We start from the raw sequence: 19,637 nt of genomic DNA on the forward strand, positions 1-19,637 counted from the left end.
CCTTTCCGTCCCAGGCCCCAGACTCTGTGACCCACTCCTGGATCTGCCAGTCAAAGGCCACCAGAGGCTTTCCCTGCCTGAAGCTTCACCCTCCCCCCCTCCCTAGGTTTGACAGCTAGGACCCCAAAGAAAGACAGCCTCACAAGGTGGGTCGCACCAGAGCAGTTTTATTAGGATGTACCGTCGTTATCATTGTAGATGGAGCGGCGCGCTCCTTCTTGTCCTTACTAATAGGGTACCAGGGATGGGGGCCTGGAGGACGCCGGCAGGGGAGCTCCTGCTCCCCCCCCCCCAGAGCAGCGGTCCTGGTCCGGCCCGATCCGGGAGATGCGTTGGCAGTGAAGCTCTAATGGGCGGCTCAGGGGAGTCCGGGGCCCCACCCTGAAGCCCGTGGGACAAATAAGTGATTATAGAAGGAGGAAAGGGACCTGGGGCCTGCCTTTTTTAGCTTAAGTGGAGGAGACGCCCCTGTTGGGTCGGACCGTCTCCTCTGACTCGCCGTACCAGTCGTGTCTTTGGGGAGGGGAAGGTCGCTGATGTCCATTTCAGGCTCGAGGGTCCAGCCGCCCCCTGGCCCCGCCTCAGGTGGTTTCCCGAGCCAGGGAGCGGCGGTGGGCCTCCGAGGTCGGGGTACAGGTGCTGCCTCCAGGGCCCCCAAGCAATCCTCTTAGGGGAAATGAAGGAACCCCCGACCCTTTGCTACTGCAGCGCCATCTCCTGTCCCTCCCTGCCTCCGAGGAAAGCCTCCGAAAGGCCCTCACCAGGGTCTAGCCCCAGATGGCAGTGCTGGGGGCCGGTGGCAAGCGGCCTGGAGTTCAGCCACAGGGGGAGGGTCTGTAGAGAAGGGGTCGGACCTTTATGTCGTGGGGGCTCGGACCCGGCGCAGTCCGGCTCTGGGGGGGCTCTGGAGGCGCCGGAGGAAGTCCTGACCTTTCAGGGGCTGCCGGGGTGGAAGCCGAGTGGAGGGTCAGGTCCCCCGGATAGTTTGGGATGGACGTTCAGGGCTCTAGGGAACAGGTCGGCTGAGACGTCCCCCAGCCGCAGGCAGACTCCCAGGGCCGACCCAGCCTGGTCTAGGTGGTCGGGAGCAGAGTCTGGAGGCCAGCTGGGCTTCGGGCCCGGTTCACTGAAGGCCGCTGGCTGGCCCGACCTCCGGAGAGGGACTGCCGCAGGCACAAGAACCCTCGGGGACGGGGAGACCGGCGGCTTCCCCAGCTTCCGGTGGCAAAGCGCCCTCCCGCTCACCACAGTCCGTCCCAACGGCCGGCGGCTCCTCGGCCCCCGGCTCGGCGGCCTCCCCGGGGGCGGCCTCTGGCTTCTCACCGGGGCCGCCCTGGCCTCGGGCTTCCTCCTCGGCGCCGCCATCCTCGTCCTTCTTCCTTCCCTCCGTCTCCTCCACCCTGACTCCGTCCCCGTTGGCCACGGGCCCCTTGGTGGGAGACTTGAGGTTCTGCGTGGCGGCCAGGATGTCCGCCTGCAGCTGGCGGGAGGCGTCCACGGCGGCGTCGTCCGGGCGGGCGTCGGGGGTCCTGTCGGGAACCTCGCTGAAGGCCCGCGGGCCCCCGGTCCTGTCGCTCTGGTCCACGTACTTCTTCTTGGGGAAGGAGGACGGGTAGTAGGCGGAGGCCTTGTGCTTCTGCTGGACGATGACGGCCGCGCAGATGATGAACAGGAGCAGGAAGACCAGGGACCCCACCACGGCGATGAGCAGCATGTACTCCCGGAAGAAGTCCACGATCCCGTCCAGGAAGTTGGTGGGGGGCGAGGGCCCCGCCATGGGCGTGGGCCGGGGCCCCACCGAGGTGGGGCTGAGGGCCGGGGTCCGGGGCGGGGGGAGGCTGGGGGAGGAAGCCGAAGAGCCCTCCAGCTCCCCGCTGCCCCCGCCGTCCTCCAGGAGGGCGGCCTGCACCAGCACCGAGAGGGCCGCGGCGGCCGGGGCCCTCAGGAGGGGCAGGAGCAACAGCAGGACGCCGGTCGCCAGCGGGGCCATTTTCTCAGCGGGCCTCGTGAGGAGATCTGTGGGAAACAGGAGGAGGGGCTTTTATTTCGTTCAAGAGGCATCGTGGCCCTGGAGTCAGAGCCGGGTTCGAATCCCACAGCTATTCCCTCCTAGCTCGGAGCCATTTCCCTGCCTAGATTTTACAACATTGTACACACGGATCTGGGGGAGGAAGATGAGGAAGGAACGATGGAGCTGAAGAAATAGAAAGTAACTGGATTAACGCTCTTGAGCTGAATGGGAATTTAAAGGTCATCTACCCTAATTCCCTTCCCATTTTACAGATGGGGATACTGAGGTCCAGAGAAGCTAAAATGGCCGGGCAGTAAATAACAGAGCTCGGATATGAATCCAGAACCCCTGACTTCAAATCCGGCGCTCGACCTGCGGCCTCGGGTTCCTCCTGTGTAAAATGAGGGCCCTTCAGGCCCAAACCTTGGGGCCGGGCAGGTTAAAGGGACTGGCCACTGGTGTCCGTGGGGACTGGAACCAGGTCCTCCCATGGCAGATGTCTGGGCCCAGGGCCCAGATCTCCCCCCGCCCCCTCAGCTGCCCTTGGTCCCCACGGATTCTGCCCCCCAGGGCCCAGATCTCCTCCTGCCCCCCAGCTGCCCTTGGTCCCCACGGGCTCTGCCCCCCAGGGCCCAGATCTCCTCCTGCCCCCCAGCTGCCCTTGGTCCCCACGGGCTCTGCCCCCCAGGGCCCAGATCTCCTCCTGCCCCCCAGCTGCCCTTGGTCCCCACGGGCTCTGCCCCCCAGGGCCCAGATCTCCCCCCGCCCCCTCAGCTGCCGGGGCTCAGCCAGCCCGTGACCTGCTCGGGGTCACAGAACAAGGAAGGGCCAGAGGCGGGAGCTTCCCTGCCCTGGCGCCAGGCTGGCTTGTGCCCGGGCATGGGCTCCTCGCACCTGGTGCCCCCCCACATCAGACTCAGAGCGCGAGCCCCCCCACGTCCAGGGGCCAAAAGGGTTTAACACGGAATCAAGTCACCCACGGGTCAGTGTCGCTGAGTGCCAGAACGGGGCAGCTGGAAACTGGGCTTGGGATTCAAAAGGCTCTGAGTTCAAATCCCGTCATCGCTGTTGTCTAACTGGGCGACTTTGGCTGAGTCACTTCAGTTCGGCTAATAAACATTTATTAAATGCCTGCTGGGTACCAGGCGTTATTCTAAGCCCTGGGGATGCAAAGAAAGGCAAGAATAGTCCCTGCCCTGAAGGAGCTCACAACCTAATGTAAGGACATGCCCATGATGTACATGGACCGAAGTTATTTTCATACAAAAATTATTATTTCATACAAAATGGATCAATAACTAAGAACAAGGAAGCTACAAAGTGCTGAAGATATCCCCGGGACTAGCTTGGCTGGGAGGGGGGAGGGAACCAGAAAGTGGGTTTGAGCTGAGCCCCGAAGGAGCCTGTGGGGGGAGGAGACGGCGTTCTGGGCGGCGGGTACGGCCCGTGCCAAGCCTCGGTGAGGGGAAATGCGGAGGTGACGGGGAAAAGCGGGAGCTTAACTGCCAAGGAGAGGCGCTCGCCTGGTCCTCGAGGTAATAGGGAGTCATCGATGGTTATTGAATGGGAGATGACGGGGCCAGACCCCACGCGCTGCAGGAAAACCATTTCGGCTCTAAGTGGGGGCCTGATGGTCCCTCATGTGATTATGGGAAGAAATCAAGGTTCGGTGAGAGCAGGGTCACACAGGGAAGTCCCCGAGAGTGTGCACTCCTCTCTCTGGGAAAGAATGGGTTTCTCCCAGACGGGGGGACCCTTCTCCATCGGCCCCGGAGAGCTGTCAGAAGTGCCTACGGCCATCATCCCACGGTCAAGCCCAGCTCAGACACTTTCTAGCTGGGCGAGTCACTTCATTAGCCCTGTTTGCCTCAGTTTCCCCATTTGTAAAATGAGCTGGAGGAAGGAAACCACAAACCGCTCCAGTGTCTTTGCCAAGAAAACCCCCGAAGGGGCTCGCAAAGAGTTGGAAAATGATTGTAGGAGCCCACCAGAGCGCGAGGCAGGATGACTTTGGGCCAGTTAGTGTGTCTCCCTGGCCCTCGGTTTATCTGTGAGAAAAAGGGGTTCGTGGCCTCCACCCGCCCCGTCTGAGTCTGAAAGCCTGGCTCGGAAGCCTCTGCAGGGCCCGGCTCTGGGGGCCCGATGAGCCCTCGGGGGCCGAGCGACGGGTGCACTACGCGGACGTGTATGAGAACTGCTTAGAAATCCGTGTGTCTGAAGTGCTCCGGGACGGGCCGGAGGGAACCTGTCGGGAAATCCAAGGGGAAAATCTCGCAAAGGCGGCCGGGACTGCAGGAAGCAGAGCGGGACAAACGCGTCCCAGTCGGCCCCTCCTCCCCCGAGTGACCGCCGCCCGCAGCCGGACCTCAGTGTCCTCATCTGTGAAACAGGGACATAACGCCTCCGGACATTCAGACACAATCAAGGAAAGGTGCTGCCCCCGGAGAGAAAGCCCTTCCTGGCCACGGCTCTGCTGAGGGGCAGGAGGGAGAGGAAGGAGGGGGCTGCAGGGGAGTGCTCCCGGCCCCACGGGGCACAGAGAGGCACAGAGATGCCCGCCCGGCAGGCCCGGCCCCACGGGGCACGGAGAGGCACGGAGAGGCCCGGTCCCGCGGGGCACAGAGAGGCACAGAGATCCCGCCCAGCAGGCCCGGTCCCACGGGGCACGGAGAGGCACAGAGATGCCCACCCGGCAGGCCCGGCCCCACGGGGCACGGAGAGGCCCACCCGGCAGGCCCGGCCCCCCGGGGCACGGAGAGGCCCACCCGGCAGGCCCGGCCCCACGGGGCACAGAGAGGCACAGAGATGCCCGCCCGGCAGGCCCGGCCCCACGGGGCACGGAGAGGCACAGAGATGCCCACTCAGCAGGCCCGGCCCCACGGGGCACGGAGAGGCACAGAGAGGCCCGGCCCCACGGGGCACAGAGAGGCACAGAGATGCCCGCCCGGCAGGCCCCACGGGGCACAGAGATCCCGCCCAGCAGGCCCGGCCCCACGGGGCACAGAGAGGCACAGAGAGGCCCGCCCGGCAGGCCCGGCCCCATGGGGCACAGAGAGGCACAGAGATGCCCGCCCGGCAGGCCCGGTCCTGCGGGGCACAGAGAGGCCCGCCCGGCAGGCCCGGCCCCACGGGGCACAGAGATGCCCGCCCAGCAGGCCCGGCCCCACGGGGCACGGAGAGGCACGGAGAGGCCCGGCCCCACGGGGCTGCCAGCCAGAGTCGGGCCCTGCCGTCTGACCACGGCCCAGAGCTCCAAAAGGCACAGTCAGCCCTTTGCAAGGGAGAGGGCTGCCCCGCCCCCGCCCCGGGACCGGACCCCACCCACCGCAGGGCCCGCTGAGGACCAGAGGCTGCCCAGAACCCCACGCCCACAGGCTCCACGAGTCAGTGGGGAGGGGGCCGCAGTCCTAGAGCAGACCCTGTCAGGGCTGGGAGGGACCAGGAGGCTCAGAGATGGGAGGGACAAGGGCAGGGGATGTCAGAGCTGGGGGGGAGGGGGCTTAGAACAGGGGATGTCAGGGTGGGAGAAGCCTTAGGGCAGGGAACACGTGCATGCTGGGGCTTCCTTCCTATAAAACACAAGCCCCACTTCTGTCTGCCCATCCAAGTATTTAAGCATGAAGCCTCCCTGACTATCCCCTCAGCCTTCGCTCTCCTCTGACTCCCCTCCCACACCCAGAACCCCCCCCCCCCAGCCTCTGTTCACTCTGGGCCACGTTCTATTTCCTCCCTTGAGCTTCAGGCCGTGAGCTCCCCGAGGACGGAGACAGAGTCCTCCCACAAGGGGCACCCGATGTCTGCTCGGGGGGCGCTTGCGGTGACTGACTGGGGGACGTCGGGCCAGAGCGTTTCTGGTTTTCCTCTCCTCCAAGAGGCTCAGAGCAAACCCTATTTTTAACCAGCCCCCATCGAGCTCCCCCTCCTTCCCCAGGAACTGAAACCCGGGCCTGCACCTGCTCCCTGAGACTCAGAGGAGAGGGACCCTGCTCTGTCTGTGCCCCCCCCATCAGGGCCCGAAATCCAGCCTCCTTCCCCCGGGGTCTCCCGCCTGAAAACAGTTGTGTAGGAAAAGCCCACCAAGTCTCTCGGGCTCCCGGGCTATTGGAGAGTGCCGTCCCCCAGCATGACGTGGGTCGGAGCAGATGAGAACCAGATGATCGGGCTCCTCGGCTCCCGCCCATGCGGCCGCTCTGGCCACGAGCCCCCTGTGCCACGGCCCGTCCCTGCAGATTGGCCGGGCTCATCCACGGGTTCCCGGCCTTGGGGTGGGTCTGCCTGGGCCCCGGCCGAGAGGGGAGACCCCGGCGGGGTGGGGCGGGGGCTGGGAAGGCGGCTGGGGGGGGCAAGCCCGACTTCTAGTCCAGGATGGATTACGCGACCGCGCCGGGGCCTCTGGGATCCTGGGACTAGAACTCCGAGATTCTGTGATTTCCGATCCAAAGTCTGGGCATCCGGGTGGCACAGAGCGGTGGGCCTGACTCAGGAAGCCCCGAGCTCTAATGCAGCCTCAGCCACTGGCTAACTGGGTGACCCTGGGCAAGTCAGTGCCCCCGTTTCCCTCAGTTTCCTGATCTGTAAAATGAGCTGGGACAAGGAATCGGTGCTTTTCTTTGCCAAGAAAATCCCAAATTCAGGAGGAAAAAAAGAAAGTATGATTCTACCATTCGCTAATTATTCAATTGGGTGATTCTAAATGATGCTCTTCTCTAATTCAATGACTGTGATTCCTAGATTCTAAGATTCATAAATTCATTGATTGTGGGACTCTAAGATTCTCTGATTCCAAGTTTCTGATTCGAAGATTCTCTAATGTGATTTTTATGAGTCTCATAATCTTTGTTCTAAGACTCTGCTCTCCCGTAATTCACTGATTCCCGAATTCCATGATTTGGTTGCAGGATGTTGTGATTCACTGGGAAGAGTTCCGGATTGGGAATGGCCGCTTCCAGCCCAGCTCTGAGATTTTAGTCTCTGTATAATCTTAAGCAAATCATTCGGGGCCTTTTTCTCAGTTGTGAAACGTGGGATTTGAGCTCAGTGGTTCCAAAGCTCTAAGCTGTGATGCCGTGATTCAAAAAGTGATTTAATGCCGGCCCTCGGGATTCGGGGATACCCTTCTGTCCGGGCAGGGAGCCCTCTGCTCCCTCCTTATCCGGCTTCTCTTCATCATCATCACTATTCTCCTACGTAAACGTACGCGCGTTCTCCAGCCCACCAACAATCGTCCGGGGAGACGAACCCCGGGAGAGAGACAGGTTTTCATTAGCGGCTTGGAAAATGTTCGTGTCTGTATTAAAAGCACCTTGGTTCCCACCTGTTGCTGAAACATCCTCAGCAGAAAATAAGAATATGGTTTGTTCTGTAGCCAGGAAGCCCCTCACAAAGGACGCTACGACTTTGCGGAGGTCTGAGATAGGGAGGGAGTCTGGACTGACCCAGAGGCGTGGACACCCCTTGTTCTAAGCTTCCTCCCAGCCCTGACATCCCCTGTTCTAAGCCCCCTCCCAGCCCTGACATTCCCTGTTCTAAGCCCCCTCCCAGCCCTGACATTCCCTGTTCTAAGGCCCCTCCCAGCCCTGACATCCCCTGTTCTAAGCCCCTTCCCAGCCCTGACATCCCCTGTTCTAAGGCCCCTCCCAGCTCTGACATCCCCTGTTCTAAGGCCCTCCCAGCCCTGACATCCCCTGTTCTAAGCCCCTTCCCAGCCCTGACATTCCCTGTTCTAAGGCCCCTCCCAGCTCTGACATCCCCTGTTCTAAGCCCCTCCCAGCCCTGACACCCCCTGTTCTAAGCTCCCTCCCAGCCCTGACACCCCCTGTTCTAAGCTCCCTCCCAGCCCTGACATCCCCTGTTCTAAGATCCCTCCCACATTTCATGGTCTTGCGATTTTTAAAACAGGATCATCTTCTCCTACACTGGAGACCAAGGGTCCCTTCTACAGCAACTGGAGGGATGGTGTTCTGAAGCAATAAATGTGGGGAGGAGAATGGGAAGAAGCAACAGACCTTTTCTCATCTCTCAGCTGAGGATCCATGTGCCTTCGCCCCCCAATCTCGGGATTGAGAGGTAAACCCCACTCACCTCTCAATAATCAGCTTATAAAACTTCCCACCCCTGTGCCTTTGCTCCTACCTCCTTCGTGATTTGGGGCCCGTCACTTCCTGGGTCTTGGACTCAGTTTCTCCAGCTGGGAAAGTAGCCGTTGAGCCAGAGACCCTCCCGTGCTCCTTCCCGGCCTAAAAGTCCGGTGATTCCCTGAGAACAAAGATCCGACTGTAAATAAGTCAGTCCCGTTTTGCAGATTCCCTCCAGGGGACAGGTTTTCCCCCAAGGTCAGCTCCCGTCTCCATCATTTTCAGGAACCGTCCTAGGGGAAACCCATCCCCAGCTCCCCCGAGAAGCAGGTCGGCCCATCGCTCGCTGGGGGTTCTGGGTCTCAGCCCCTGGTGCCGGGGGAACGGCAGCTCGACTTGTGCCCCAGCCCCGAGACATACAGAACCCAAAGCCCCCCGCTCACAGAATCTAAGGCCACAAGGGAGTTTACAAGGCACCTCATCTAGCCCCCGTTAGCTTCATGATACGGGAACCAAGGCTGAGAGAGAGACAGAGACAGAAGAGACAGACACAGACACAGAGATACAGAGAGACAGAGACAGAGAGAGGAGAGAGAGACACAGAAAAACTGGTACAGAGAGAAAAGAGAGACAGAGAGAGATACAAGAAAGACAGAGAGATACAGAGAGACAGAGACAGACAGAAACAAAGAGAGACAGAGACAGAAAGAGAGAGGAGAGAGAGACACAGAGAAACAGGTACAGAGAGAAGGAAAGACAGAGACAGAGACAGAGAGAGCTACAAGAAAGAGACAGAGATACAGAGAGACAGAGACAGAAAGAGAGAGGAGAGAGAGACACAGAGAAATAGGTACAGAGAGAAGGAAAGACAGAGAGAGAGACAGAGAGCTACAAGAAAGAGACAGAGAGATACAGAGAGACAGAGACAGAAGAAACAGACACATACACAGAGAGATTTAGAGAGACAGAGACAAAGAGAGACACATTCAGAAAGACAGAGAGAGACACAGGAAAGACAGAGATAGAGATAGAAAGAGAGGAGACAGAGACAGAGAAAGAGAGATGGGGAGAGACACAGACAGAGAGAGAGACAGAGACAGAGACAGAGAACGAGCTTTTCCAGGGTCGCTCAGAAGACTCAAGAGCTGAGACCCACTCAGTCCCTCAACCTCTAGCGGGGTCCCCCCAAGCCAGGGGCTGCTCTGTCTCCATGTTCTTAGTCATTCTCAGCGGTTTTCTCCCAGCAGCCTATTTTCCTTGGGGTCTGTTCTCACACGGCATGTTTGTTCCCAGTCTCTCCTCCGCCCAGCTGCCCAGCGGATGCTCTCTGCCCCCCAGTCTCTAACTCGGGAAACTGCTCCCCCCCCCCGTGTTGCCTCTGCCCCCCCCCCAGTCTGGCATTTAAAGTTCCCCGCACCCCGGCTCTGGCTCACCCTCCAGGTGACTTGATATTGTTCCCTCACTCGGGCTGCCGCCCCCCTGCTTCCTCCGCCCCCATCTCCCTCTCCCACCTCCCAGGCCGGGAGCGCACCCCTCTCAAGCCCAGGACTCTTGGAACCGTCCCTGGCTTTCTTCACGGGTTTAACCGGGGAGTTCCTGAGGCCCCTCCCTGATTTTCTCCCTGTAGCCCCCCCGGCCTCCCCCATCCCCCCCACTGCTTCCCCCATTGCTCCCTATGTTTTCTGCGGGCACCCTCTACCCCAGCTCGGAGCCAGACATAACAGGCTAAAGTAACATTTAGATACAGAATAAATCCTTGCTTAATGACTAAGTTACTGAGTATGCAGATTATGCAAATGTGCCCCGCCCCTCCCCGGAGAGCCCCGGGAGGTCCTTCGGTACCCTGGAGAGCAGAGACGGACCAGGGGTCCTCTCAGGCCGTCGGGCGGCCGGGGGAGGCAAGGGGGGAAGGAGACGGGAAGGGGCCCACACACAGAAAACCTGGTTTCAATTAAGGGGAAAGCAAAGACGGAGTCTGGCGCGCCGGAGACTTGGGCTGCAGAGCCTCCCAGTTCCCGCTGCCCATCTGGGGCCTTCTGACCTCTTCCTCTCCCCCTCCGGCCACGGGCACCCCAACCCCCTTTCCAGCCCCCCGACAGCGCAGAGGAGGCGGGGGGCGCGTTCCCCCAGAAGAAAGAAAAAGGAGCTAGAGGGGTCCCCAAGCCCCCCTAGACGATCGGCCCGGGTTGACTGACTTGGGGACCAAGGAGCCCCCCCCCCCCCGCGGCCACCTCTGGGCGCGTGCCAGCGCGCAGAGCTGCAGCCCGACCCCCAGGCTTCTGCAGCCACGCGAGCAATAACGCTGGACCCGCCGGCGCCCACGGGGGACACCCCGGCCCACGCAGACCCACGCAGATCCACAGACAGCCCCGGATAAGGCACAAACACCCACACAAATTCGGGGGCGTAGGGGGGAGGGAGAGGGGCAGAAGTCTGAGACTTGGGGAGCAGCGGAAGGCTAGGAGTTCGGTCCCAGGGATCCCCTTCCGTCAGACGCCCCGAGCAGCCCCCGGGAGCCCGCGCCCGCGAGCACCCCCAGCCCCAGCGGCGCCCCAACAGCTCCCCAGCCCCACACGTGCAGCCGGGACCGCAAAGCCCCCCATGTCACCCCCCCTAACTACGCTCAGAACCCAGGCTCCCGCCGGGAAAGGCTGCTCAAGTTCAGCCTGCGAGTCCCAGGGCAGCGGAGGGAGGCGGGGAGCGGACAAGCAGCCTCCGGCCGCGGGGAGCCTCGGGGAGGATGGGAGAGCCCCGGACCCCCCCCCCCCGCCCCAGCCCTGAGCCGGACCCCCCTGCCCGGGAAAGCCCGGACTCACCGCACGGGCTGCAAGGGGCGCGTTGCGGACGCGGGACCCCCGGCCGGAGGCGGAGGAGGACCAGCCCCGGAGCCGGGGAAGAGGCAGCTTCGTGGAGCCCCGGGCCCTTGCCCCTGTGCCCGGCCCGCCTGCCCGCCAGCCTCCAGCTCACCGAATGAGCGCCAGCCCCAGCAGCTTGCTTTCATTAAACTAGTTTCAAGTGGGGACAGGCAGGGCTGGGGGAGGGGAGGGGGCAGGGGGTGGGAGGGGCTGAGGGAGGAGGGACTGAGGGCTGAGCTAGCAGGGGCCACACGCGCACACGCAAGTGGGGAGGGGGAAGAGGGGGAGGAGGGGCTGCTCCCCCGGCAGCGCGAGTGTCTTCTTTCCTCTCACGGGCTTCGCTGCGGAGCAAAGTTTCCCGGAGTCAGGGGGGCTCAGGGAAAGGGGGGGAGGGGAGGGGAGGGAGAAAGGAAGAGGACCTTGGCCAGAAAGAACGGGGGACCTTGGGAACCCCAGGAAAGAAAGGGAAGTCACCCATTCCGGGCTTGCCTCAGTATTTCCAGGGTGGGCGGGAGGGGCAAGACACAGGAGAAAGGGAGACAGAGACAGAGACAGAGGAAGACAGAGAGACAGAGACAGAGAGAGAGAGACAGAGAGTCAGAGAGACAGAGAGAGAGAGAAAGAGAAAGACAGACAGAGACAGAGAGAGTCAGAGAGACAGAGAGAGAGAGAGAAAGAAAAAGACAGAGAGACAGAGATAGAGAGAGAGAGAGAGACAGAGAGACCAAGGGGGGGGGGGGAAGGGAGAGAAAGAGAATAAAAAGAGAGAGGCAGTGGGTGCAGGAAGGGAAGGGGGTCCAGGACCCCCCAGGCAGCCTCATCAGGGAGTCGTCCTGGCAAACAAGCACCTCACTGCTCCCAAGCCCTCCCCCGCTTCCTTCCAAGCCAGAAATGGGACACCCATCAGGACACCCATCATTCCCAGCCGTTGTCTCAGGGTTCGGGGTATCTGCTGCAGGATGGTCCAGAGGAAACACATAAAACTATAGACGAATGGAGGAGGAGGGAGGTCCTCAACTGTGGACCATGGAACATCAGCTCCTAAAGGGCTCTGACTTAGAATGCAGAAAATAGAGTGAGCCTGAGAACAGGGGATGTCAGGGCTGGGAGGGAACTTAGAACAGGGGATGTCAGGGCTGGGAGGGAACTTAGAACAGGGGATGTCAGGGCTGGGAGGGGGCTTACAAAAGAGAATGTCAGAGTTGAAATGGGACTCAGAAGCAATTCAGTCCAGCCACTATCTGCCCCAGACTCCCCTTTACCACCTAAACTTTGTCCAGCCCGTACCTGGAGATGGTAAGGACTGCTGCTGGGTCTCTAGAAGCTGCCCCCATTCCACTTCGTCCTCCATGGCTCCAAAGTGATTTTCCTAACGGCCCCACTGTGTCACCTCCATGGCTCCCTGCAGCCTCTGGGACAGAATAGAAACCTCTTTTTGGCCCTTAAGCCCCTCCTACCTTGGTCTCCCCCCCGCCCTCCTATCCCTCCCACCTCCAATCTCCTTACATCTTCCTCCATCCCACAGTGCCCTGACATCCTTCATCCTTTCTATCCCTTCAACAAGATCCTCCATCTGTGGACTCCGGGCACATGCTTCTTGCCTAGTGCCCTCCTTTTCCTCCTCCTCCTCCTCCTCCTCCTCTTCTTCCTCCTCCTCCACTTCCTCCTCCTCCTTCTCCTCCTCCTCCTCCTCCACTTCCTCCTCCTCCTTCTCCTTCTCCTCCTCCTCCTCTTCCTCCTCACCTCTTCCCCCGGCTACCCTGATTTCCTACAGATTCCACCTAAAGCCCCCCTTCCACGGGACGCCTTTCCCGGCTCTCCTTGATCCTAGAGCCTTCCCTCCGACAGATTTCTCCAACTTGTCCCGTACATCATTTGCTTTGGTCTAGCAGTTTGCCCGCTTTCGCCCCCTTTGGACAGTGACCTCCATAGCTCCTTCCTTCGCATCCCCAATGCTCGGTATACAGTAGGGCCTTCATTAATGCTTGTTGATGGGACTTGATTCAAGACGGACCCCAAACCTCAGAGCTCCCTAAGCCCGGAGACACTGGGCCTGTTCCGTTTGGGAGAGTGCTGATTCTTGGGGTGCTTCTCTTGCCGTGGGGCCCAGATCTGCCTCCCCACTTAGCCCATGCTAAGACTTGTTCTGCCCTCTGGGACCAAGGAAAGCCAAAAAATCCCCTTTGAGAGATTTACTGAGTCCCCTAAAAAACCTGCAGAGCACTTTGGCTCCCCCTGCCTTCCCCTCAGTCTCTCTCTCAGGGCTAAACACCTCCAGGTCCCGACGTAAGGTCCTTCATCACCCTCCCCGCCTCCCAAGTGGACCCTCTCCCACTTGCCTGTTCTAACCCAGAGGACGTTCCAGTCCTGCTCTGGCCAAGGCAGAACCTGCTTTTCCTGGGCTGCTGGAGTCATTCCACACTGCTGATTTATATTGAGCTTGGAGTCCACTACAAACCTCAGATCTTTTTCAGAAAAAAAGTATTTGTCCAAGCCTTCCCAAAAATGAAAACAACAGCAAATAATAATCCCATACCCGTAATGCCGGGCCTTCAGGATCTATGAAACAGGCTTCTCACAAAGCCCGCCAGGCCAGCGGGGCCCGAATCCTTATCCCCATTTTATAGATGAGGAAATCGACTCATAAAAAGGTGAAATGATTTGCCCAACGTCATCCTGCTCCGAGAGTAGAAAGGAGCCAGAGTCCCTGACTTCTGAGCCCCCGAGGGGGCTATGGGGAGTGGACTGGTTTTAACAGAGAGAAAAGGAACACACCGAGCCCTGAGGCAGCGTGGATGAGAATTTCTTCCTAATGCTGCTGGCCGTGACCCTCAGCCTGAAGGGGAACATATACGGTTCGGTTATTTCCGACTCTTCCTTAACCCCATGTTCTTGGTAGGGATCCGGAGCGGCCGGCCGTTACAGATGCGGAAACTGAGGCAGACAAGGGGAAGTGACTTATCCAGTAAATACGGAAGACTAGATTTCGGCTCAGGTCTTCCTGACGTCAGAGCCAGCTCTCTGCCCCCTCAGCTACCTCGCTGCCCCTAAAAAAGCCTGGGGCCTGAGGGTAGAAGAGTTGAGCTCTAGACCGGCAAGGTATTTTACCCCAGGACCTCAGCTATGCTATAAAATAAGAAACAGCCCTAGGGGATCTCGGGGTCCCTTCCAGCGGCCGACAGCCTCGGGACTCCTCAGCTTTAACGTCTTGGTGAAGATGGAATCTGGCTTCAGAGATGCTGGGATAAAGCCTACTTGGGCTTCCTTCAAAAGGGGCCAGTCAATGTAAAGTCACGCGCTGGGGTTTAAAAAGTCAATGTTTCCAGTCCAAGATGGAAAAGCTGATAGGTCACCTGCAGAGCTGGGAGGGCCAGTGTGATGTGGAGGCTAAAAAGGAGATTTACTCAAGTTTCTAAGGCCGTGCCCTCCAAGGCCAGGGGAGGAATGGGCCCATTGTACAGAACGGATCCCATCCCCTGCTCTTGGTGTCACGGGTTAGGGAAAGAAAGGAACCGGGCACATTCTGAGGCTGTGGCCCAGCAGTGAAGAAGCAGCGGAGGAGGGAGGGGAGGACCAACACAGGAAAGGCGTGGTTTCTGTTTTAAAATATTGAAAGGCCTGAGGTAGGAAAGAGGGATTAGCCTCCTGCTCCTTGGTCCCAGACAATAGAACCAGGAGCAATGAGAGGAGATCACCTATGGGTAAACTGAGGCACACTGGGAAACTCTTCCCAAAGATTAGAACTGCCACCACCACCCCCAATGGAATGAGCTGCACTGGGAGGTCGTGGCTTTCCTTCCTGGAGACCTCAGGCCTTGTGGGGGAGTCATTGGGGGATGTGATTGTAGGAGGAGTGCTCCCCGAGGATCCCCAGGGCCTCCTGCTGCTGGGAGAGCAGTTCTGGGTCTCTCTCTGGCCTCAGAGCCCCGAGGACGGAGGGACTTGGAGAGAAGCCCACGGGTGGGGAGCGGCTGCCGGCAGACACAGGGAATGGCGGCTTGAAGCATCTCTCAGCAGCAGAAGAGCCCAGGGCAGGGCTGAGGGCTGGCAAATTACATGGTGGGAAAGGGGCGGGGCCTCTGAGCGGCCCCTGGGGGAACAGCTCGGCTCCATCCTCAGCCCCCTGAAATTACACAGTTGGGACCCAGCTGCCTCCCGCCCTGCCCTGCCCTGGGCCACAGGCCCGGGGCCTCCCACCGCTCAGGGGCCTGGGGCAGGCCCGAGGAGGAGCTCATGCAGGGTGAGAGACCCCTTAACAAAGAACATGGAGGGTCCAAAGAGAGAGAGAGAACCTCAGAAAGGGAACATTGGGGAAGGGGAAGGAGAGCTGAGAAAACAGACTATCAGAGGGGAGGGGGCTTAGAACAGGGGATGTCAGAGCTGGGAGGGAGCCTAGAACAGGGGATGTCAGGGCTGGGATAGGGCTTAGAACTGAGAATTTCAGGACTAGAATAGATCATAAATGACATCTAATTCAGTGGTCCCTCAATAGATTTCAGGGTCTGAGAATTTGAATGGGGGAAAAATAGATCTTTATTTTGACTAAAATTTAACCAAACTTTGGTGTTTCTCTAAGTTTTTAAAAAACAAGCTTTTTTGAGAAGGGGTTTAGGAGCTCGCCCAGATTGTTGAAGGGACCCACAACACCCAGAACGTGAAGAACTTCTGCTATGAATCCAGGCCCTAATTTACAGAGAAATGACCTGTGGACAGATAGTGACTTGGCCACGGTTCAAGGCAATGTTACAAACAGTTATTAAGCACCTACTGTGTGTTGGACCTGGAGGCGCTGGAGATACAAAGCCAAAATAAAGGAATCCCTGCCTTTTAATTTCTTCTGTCCTACTAAGGGGTAGGGACGTGGGAAGACACGTAATTTATAAACAAGGACAGGGTAGGGAACAGAAAGGAGAAACTGTTATAGGGTGAGGGGAGAAAAGAAGCCATCAGGGAAGGCTTCCTGAAGGAGGTGGCCGCTGAGGGGAACCTCGGAACGTAACTAGGTTCTGAAGGGAGTCAAGGAGAGAGAACATCGCGAGAACGGTGATCTAGCAGAGCCGGGCTACGGCGCGGTCTGATGGGAAGGCAGAGTTTGTTAAGGAGAGAAAATTAAACATGTGGAGGGAGGGGGCTCACGGGGGGGGAACGGGACAGGTACAAGTAGAGAAAAAAAAGAAGAGAGGAACCCAGGGACCTGGACGGCCCGTGGGTCCTTGAGCAAACCCACTTTCTCACTCTGACCCTCAGTTTTCTCCTCTGATAAGTGACCAGATGCCTCTGAGCGCCGACATTCGGTGCTGTAGAATCTCTTCTGGAGCTGACATTCCCCATGCTAAGGTTCCTCCTGGCTCCGATATTAAAGCCCCTCTCAGCTGGGATCCCCGTTCTAGAGCCTCCCCCAAATCAGACATCCCCTGTTCTAAGGTCAGACATTCTCTCTCCTGAGGCTCTTCCTAACTCTGACTTCCCATGTTTATAGGTCTCTTTATCTGACATCCCTGTTCTAGGTTCCTCCCAATCCTGACCTTATGAGCTCTAGATCTAGCGTCCTTCGTTCTAATGTTCTGGATCTGACATCCCTGTTCTAGGTCCCTCCCGACCCTGACATTCTCTGCTCTACGATCCCTCCCTGACCTAGCATCCTCTGTCCCAACCTTCCCAGCTCTGGATTTCCAGACACTTTTTCGCCTCCTTGCAGGGGCCAGGCTGCAGAAACTTAAGGCGTTGGCCAGTTGGCCCCGGCTGCTGTCAGCTCACTACCTCGGGGAGCTCAGGGCCCTGAGCGCACATCTGTGTGTCTGCCTGTCTATGCGTCTGTGTGTCTGTCTGTCCCTCTGTGTGTCTGTCTGTCCCTCTGTGTGTCTATCTGTCTTTGTGTGTCTGTCTGTCCCTCTGTGTGTCTGTCTGTCTCTCTGTGTGTCTGTCTGTCCCTCTGTGTGTCTGTCTGTCCCTCTGTGTGTCTGTCTGTCTCTCTGTGTGTCTGTCTGCCCCTCTGTGTGTCTGTCTGTCTGTCCCTCTGTGTGTCTGTCTGTCTATGCGTCTGTGTGTCTGCCTGTCTGTCCCTCTGTGTGTCTGTCTGTCTTTGTGTGTCTGTCTGTCCCTCTGTGTGTCTGTCTGTCTCTCTGTGTGTCTGTCTGTCCCTCTGTGTGTCTGTCTGTCCCTCTGTGTGTCTGTCTGTCCCTCTGTGTGTCTGTCTGTCTCTCTGTGTGTCTGTCTGCCCCTCTGTGTGTCTGTCTGTCTGTCCCTCTGTGTGTCTGTCTGTCTATGTGTCTGTGTGTCTGTCTGTCTTTGTGTGTCTGTCTGTCCCTCTGTGTCTGTCTGTCCCTCTGTGTGTCTATCTGCCCCTCTGTGTGTCTGTCTGTCCCTCTGTGTGTCTGTCTGTCCCTCTGTGTGTCTGTCTGTCTCTCTGTGTGTCTGTCTGCCCCTCTGTGTGTCTGTCTGTCCCTCTGTGTGTCTGTGTGTCTGTCTGTCCCTCTGTGTGTCTGTCTGTCTCTCTGTGTGTCTGTCTGCCCCTCTGTGTGTCTGTCTGTCTGTCCCTCTGTGTGTCTGTCTGTCCCTCTGTGTGTCTGTCTGTCTTTGTGTGTCTGACTGTCCCTCTGTGTGTCTGTCTGTCTCTCTGTGTGTCTGTCTGTCCCTCTGTGTGTCTGTCTGTCCCTCTGTGTGTCTGTCTGTCTCTCTGTGTGTCTGTCTGCCCCTCTGTGTGTCTGTCTGTCTGTCCCTCTGTGTGTCTGTCTGTCTATGCGTCTGTGTGTCTGCCTGTCTGTCCCTCTGTGTGTCTGTCTGTCCCTCTGTGTGTCTGTCTGTCTCTCTGTGTGTCTGTCTGTCCCTCTGTGTGTCTGTCTGTCCCTCTGTGTGTCTGTCTGTCCCTCTGTGTCTGTCTGTCTCTCTGTGTGTCTGTCTGCCCCTCTGTGTGTCTGTCTGTCTGTCCCTCTGTGTGTCTGTCTGTCTATGCGTCTGTGTGTCTGTCTGTCCCTCTGTGTCTGTCTGTCCCTCTGTGTCTGTCTGTCCCTCTGTGTGTCTATCTGCCCCTCTGTGTGTCTGTCTGTCCCTCTGTGTGTCTGTCTGTCCCTCTGTGTGTCTGTCTGTCTCTCTGTGTGTCTGTCTGCCCCTCTGTGTGTCTGTCTGTCCCTCTGTGTGTCTGTGTGTCTGTCTGTCCCTCTGTGTGTCTGTCTGTCTCTCTGTGTGTCTGTCTGCCCCTCTGTGTGTCTGTCTGTCTGTCCCTCTGTGTGTCTGTCTGTCCCTCTGTGTGTCTGTCTGTCTTTGTGTGTCTGTCTGTCCCTCTGTGTGTCTGTCTCTCTGTGTGTCTATCTGCCCCTCTGTGTGTCTGTCTGTCCCTCTGTGTGTCTGTCTGTCCCTCTGTGTGTCTGTCTGTCTCTCTGTGTGTCTGTCTGCCCCTCTGTGTGTCTGTCTGTCTGTCCCTCTGTGTGTCTGTCTGTCCCTCTGTGTGTCTGTGTGTCTGTCTGTCCCTCTGTGTGTCTGCCTGTCTGTCCCTCTGTGTGTCTGTCTGCCCCTCTGTGTGTCTGTCTGTCCCTCTGTGTGTCTGCCTGTCTGTCCCTCTGTGTGTCTGTCTGTCTCTCTGTGTGTCTGTCTGCCCCTCTGTGTGTCTGTCTGTCTGTCCCTCTGTGTGTCTGTCTGTCTATGTGTCTGTGTGTCTGTCTGTCTTTGTGTGTCTGTCTGTCCCTCTGTGTCTGTCTGTCCCTCTGTGTGTCTATCTGCCCCTCTGTGTGTCTGTCTGTCCCTCTGTGTGTCTGTCTGTCCCTCTGTGTGTCTGTCTGTCTCTCTGTGTGTCTGTCTGCCCCTCTGTGTGTCTGTCTGTCCCTCTGTGTGTCTGTGTGTCTGTCTGTCCCTCTGTGTGTCTGTCTGTCTCTCTGTGTGTCTGTCTGCCCCTCTGTGTGTCTGTCTGTCTGTCCCTCTGTGTGTCTGTCTGTCCCTCTGTGTGTCTGTCTGTCTTTGTGTGTCTGTCTGTCCCTCTGTGTGTCTGTCTGTCTCTCTGTGTGTCTGTCTGTCCCTCTGTGTGTCTGTCTGTCCCTCTGTGTGTCTGTCTGTCTCTCTGTGTGTCTGTCTGCCCCTCTGTGTGTCTGTCTGTCTGTCCCTCTGTGTGTCTGTCTGTCTATGCGTCTGTGTGTCTGCCTGTCTGTCCCTCTGTGTGTCTGTCTGTCCCTCTGTGTGTCTGTCTGTCTCTCTGTGTGTCTGTCTGTCCCTCTGTGTGTCTGTCTGTCCCTCTGTGTGTCTGTCTGCCCCTCTGTGTGTCTGTCTGTCTCTCTGTGTGTCTGTCTGCCCCTCTGTGTGTCTGTCTGTCTGTCCCTCTGTGTGTCTGTCTGTCTATGCGTCTGTGTGTCTGTCTGTCCCTCTGTGTCTGTCTGTCCCTCTGTGTCTGTCTGTCCCTCTGTGTGTCTATCTGCCCCTCTGTGTGTCTGTCTGTCCCTCTGTGTGTCTGTCTGTCCCTCTGTGTGTCTGTCTGTCTCTCTGTGTGTCTGTCTGCCCCTCTGTGTGTCTGTCTGTCCCTCTGTGTGTCTGTGTGTCTGTCTGTCCCTCTGTGTGTCTGTCTGTCTCTCTGTGTGTCTGTCTGCCCCTCTGTGTGTCTGTCTGTCTGTCCCTCTGTGTGTCTGTCTGTCCCTCTGTGTGTCTGTCTGTCTTTGTGTGTCTGTCTGTCCCTCTGTGTGTCTGTCTCTCTGTGTGTCTATCTGCCCCTCTGTG

The 19,637-nt window shown here is 58.5% G+C and overlaps 1 protein-coding gene across 1 annotated transcript; it reads right to left on the reverse strand.

The window, feature by feature from the left end:
- Positions 1-151: 151 nt before the first annotated feature.
- Positions 152-11,074, reverse strand: TMEM119 (transmembrane protein 119). Its single transcript, XM_051972972.1, has 3 exons — positions 10,902-11,074; positions 8,144-8,266; positions 152-2,016 (listed from the first exon to the last, which is right to left on the reverse strand). Exon 3 carries the CDS (start codon positions 1,988-1,990, stop codon positions 1,124-1,126), a length of 867 nt encoding a protein of 288 aa, XP_051828932.1. The 5' UTR covers positions 1,991-2,016; positions 8,144-8,266; positions 10,902-11,074; the 3' UTR covers positions 152-1,123.
- Positions 11,075-19,637: the final 8,563 nt, after the last annotated feature.

This window comes from Antechinus flavipes, chromosome 1 (genome assembly GCF_016432865.1).
Source record: "Antechinus flavipes isolate AdamAnt ecotype Samford, QLD, Australia chromosome 1, AdamAnt_v2, whole genome shotgun sequence".
NCBI classification, from domain to species: Eukaryota; Metazoa; Chordata; class Mammalia; order Dasyuromorphia; family Dasyuridae; genus Antechinus; species Antechinus flavipes.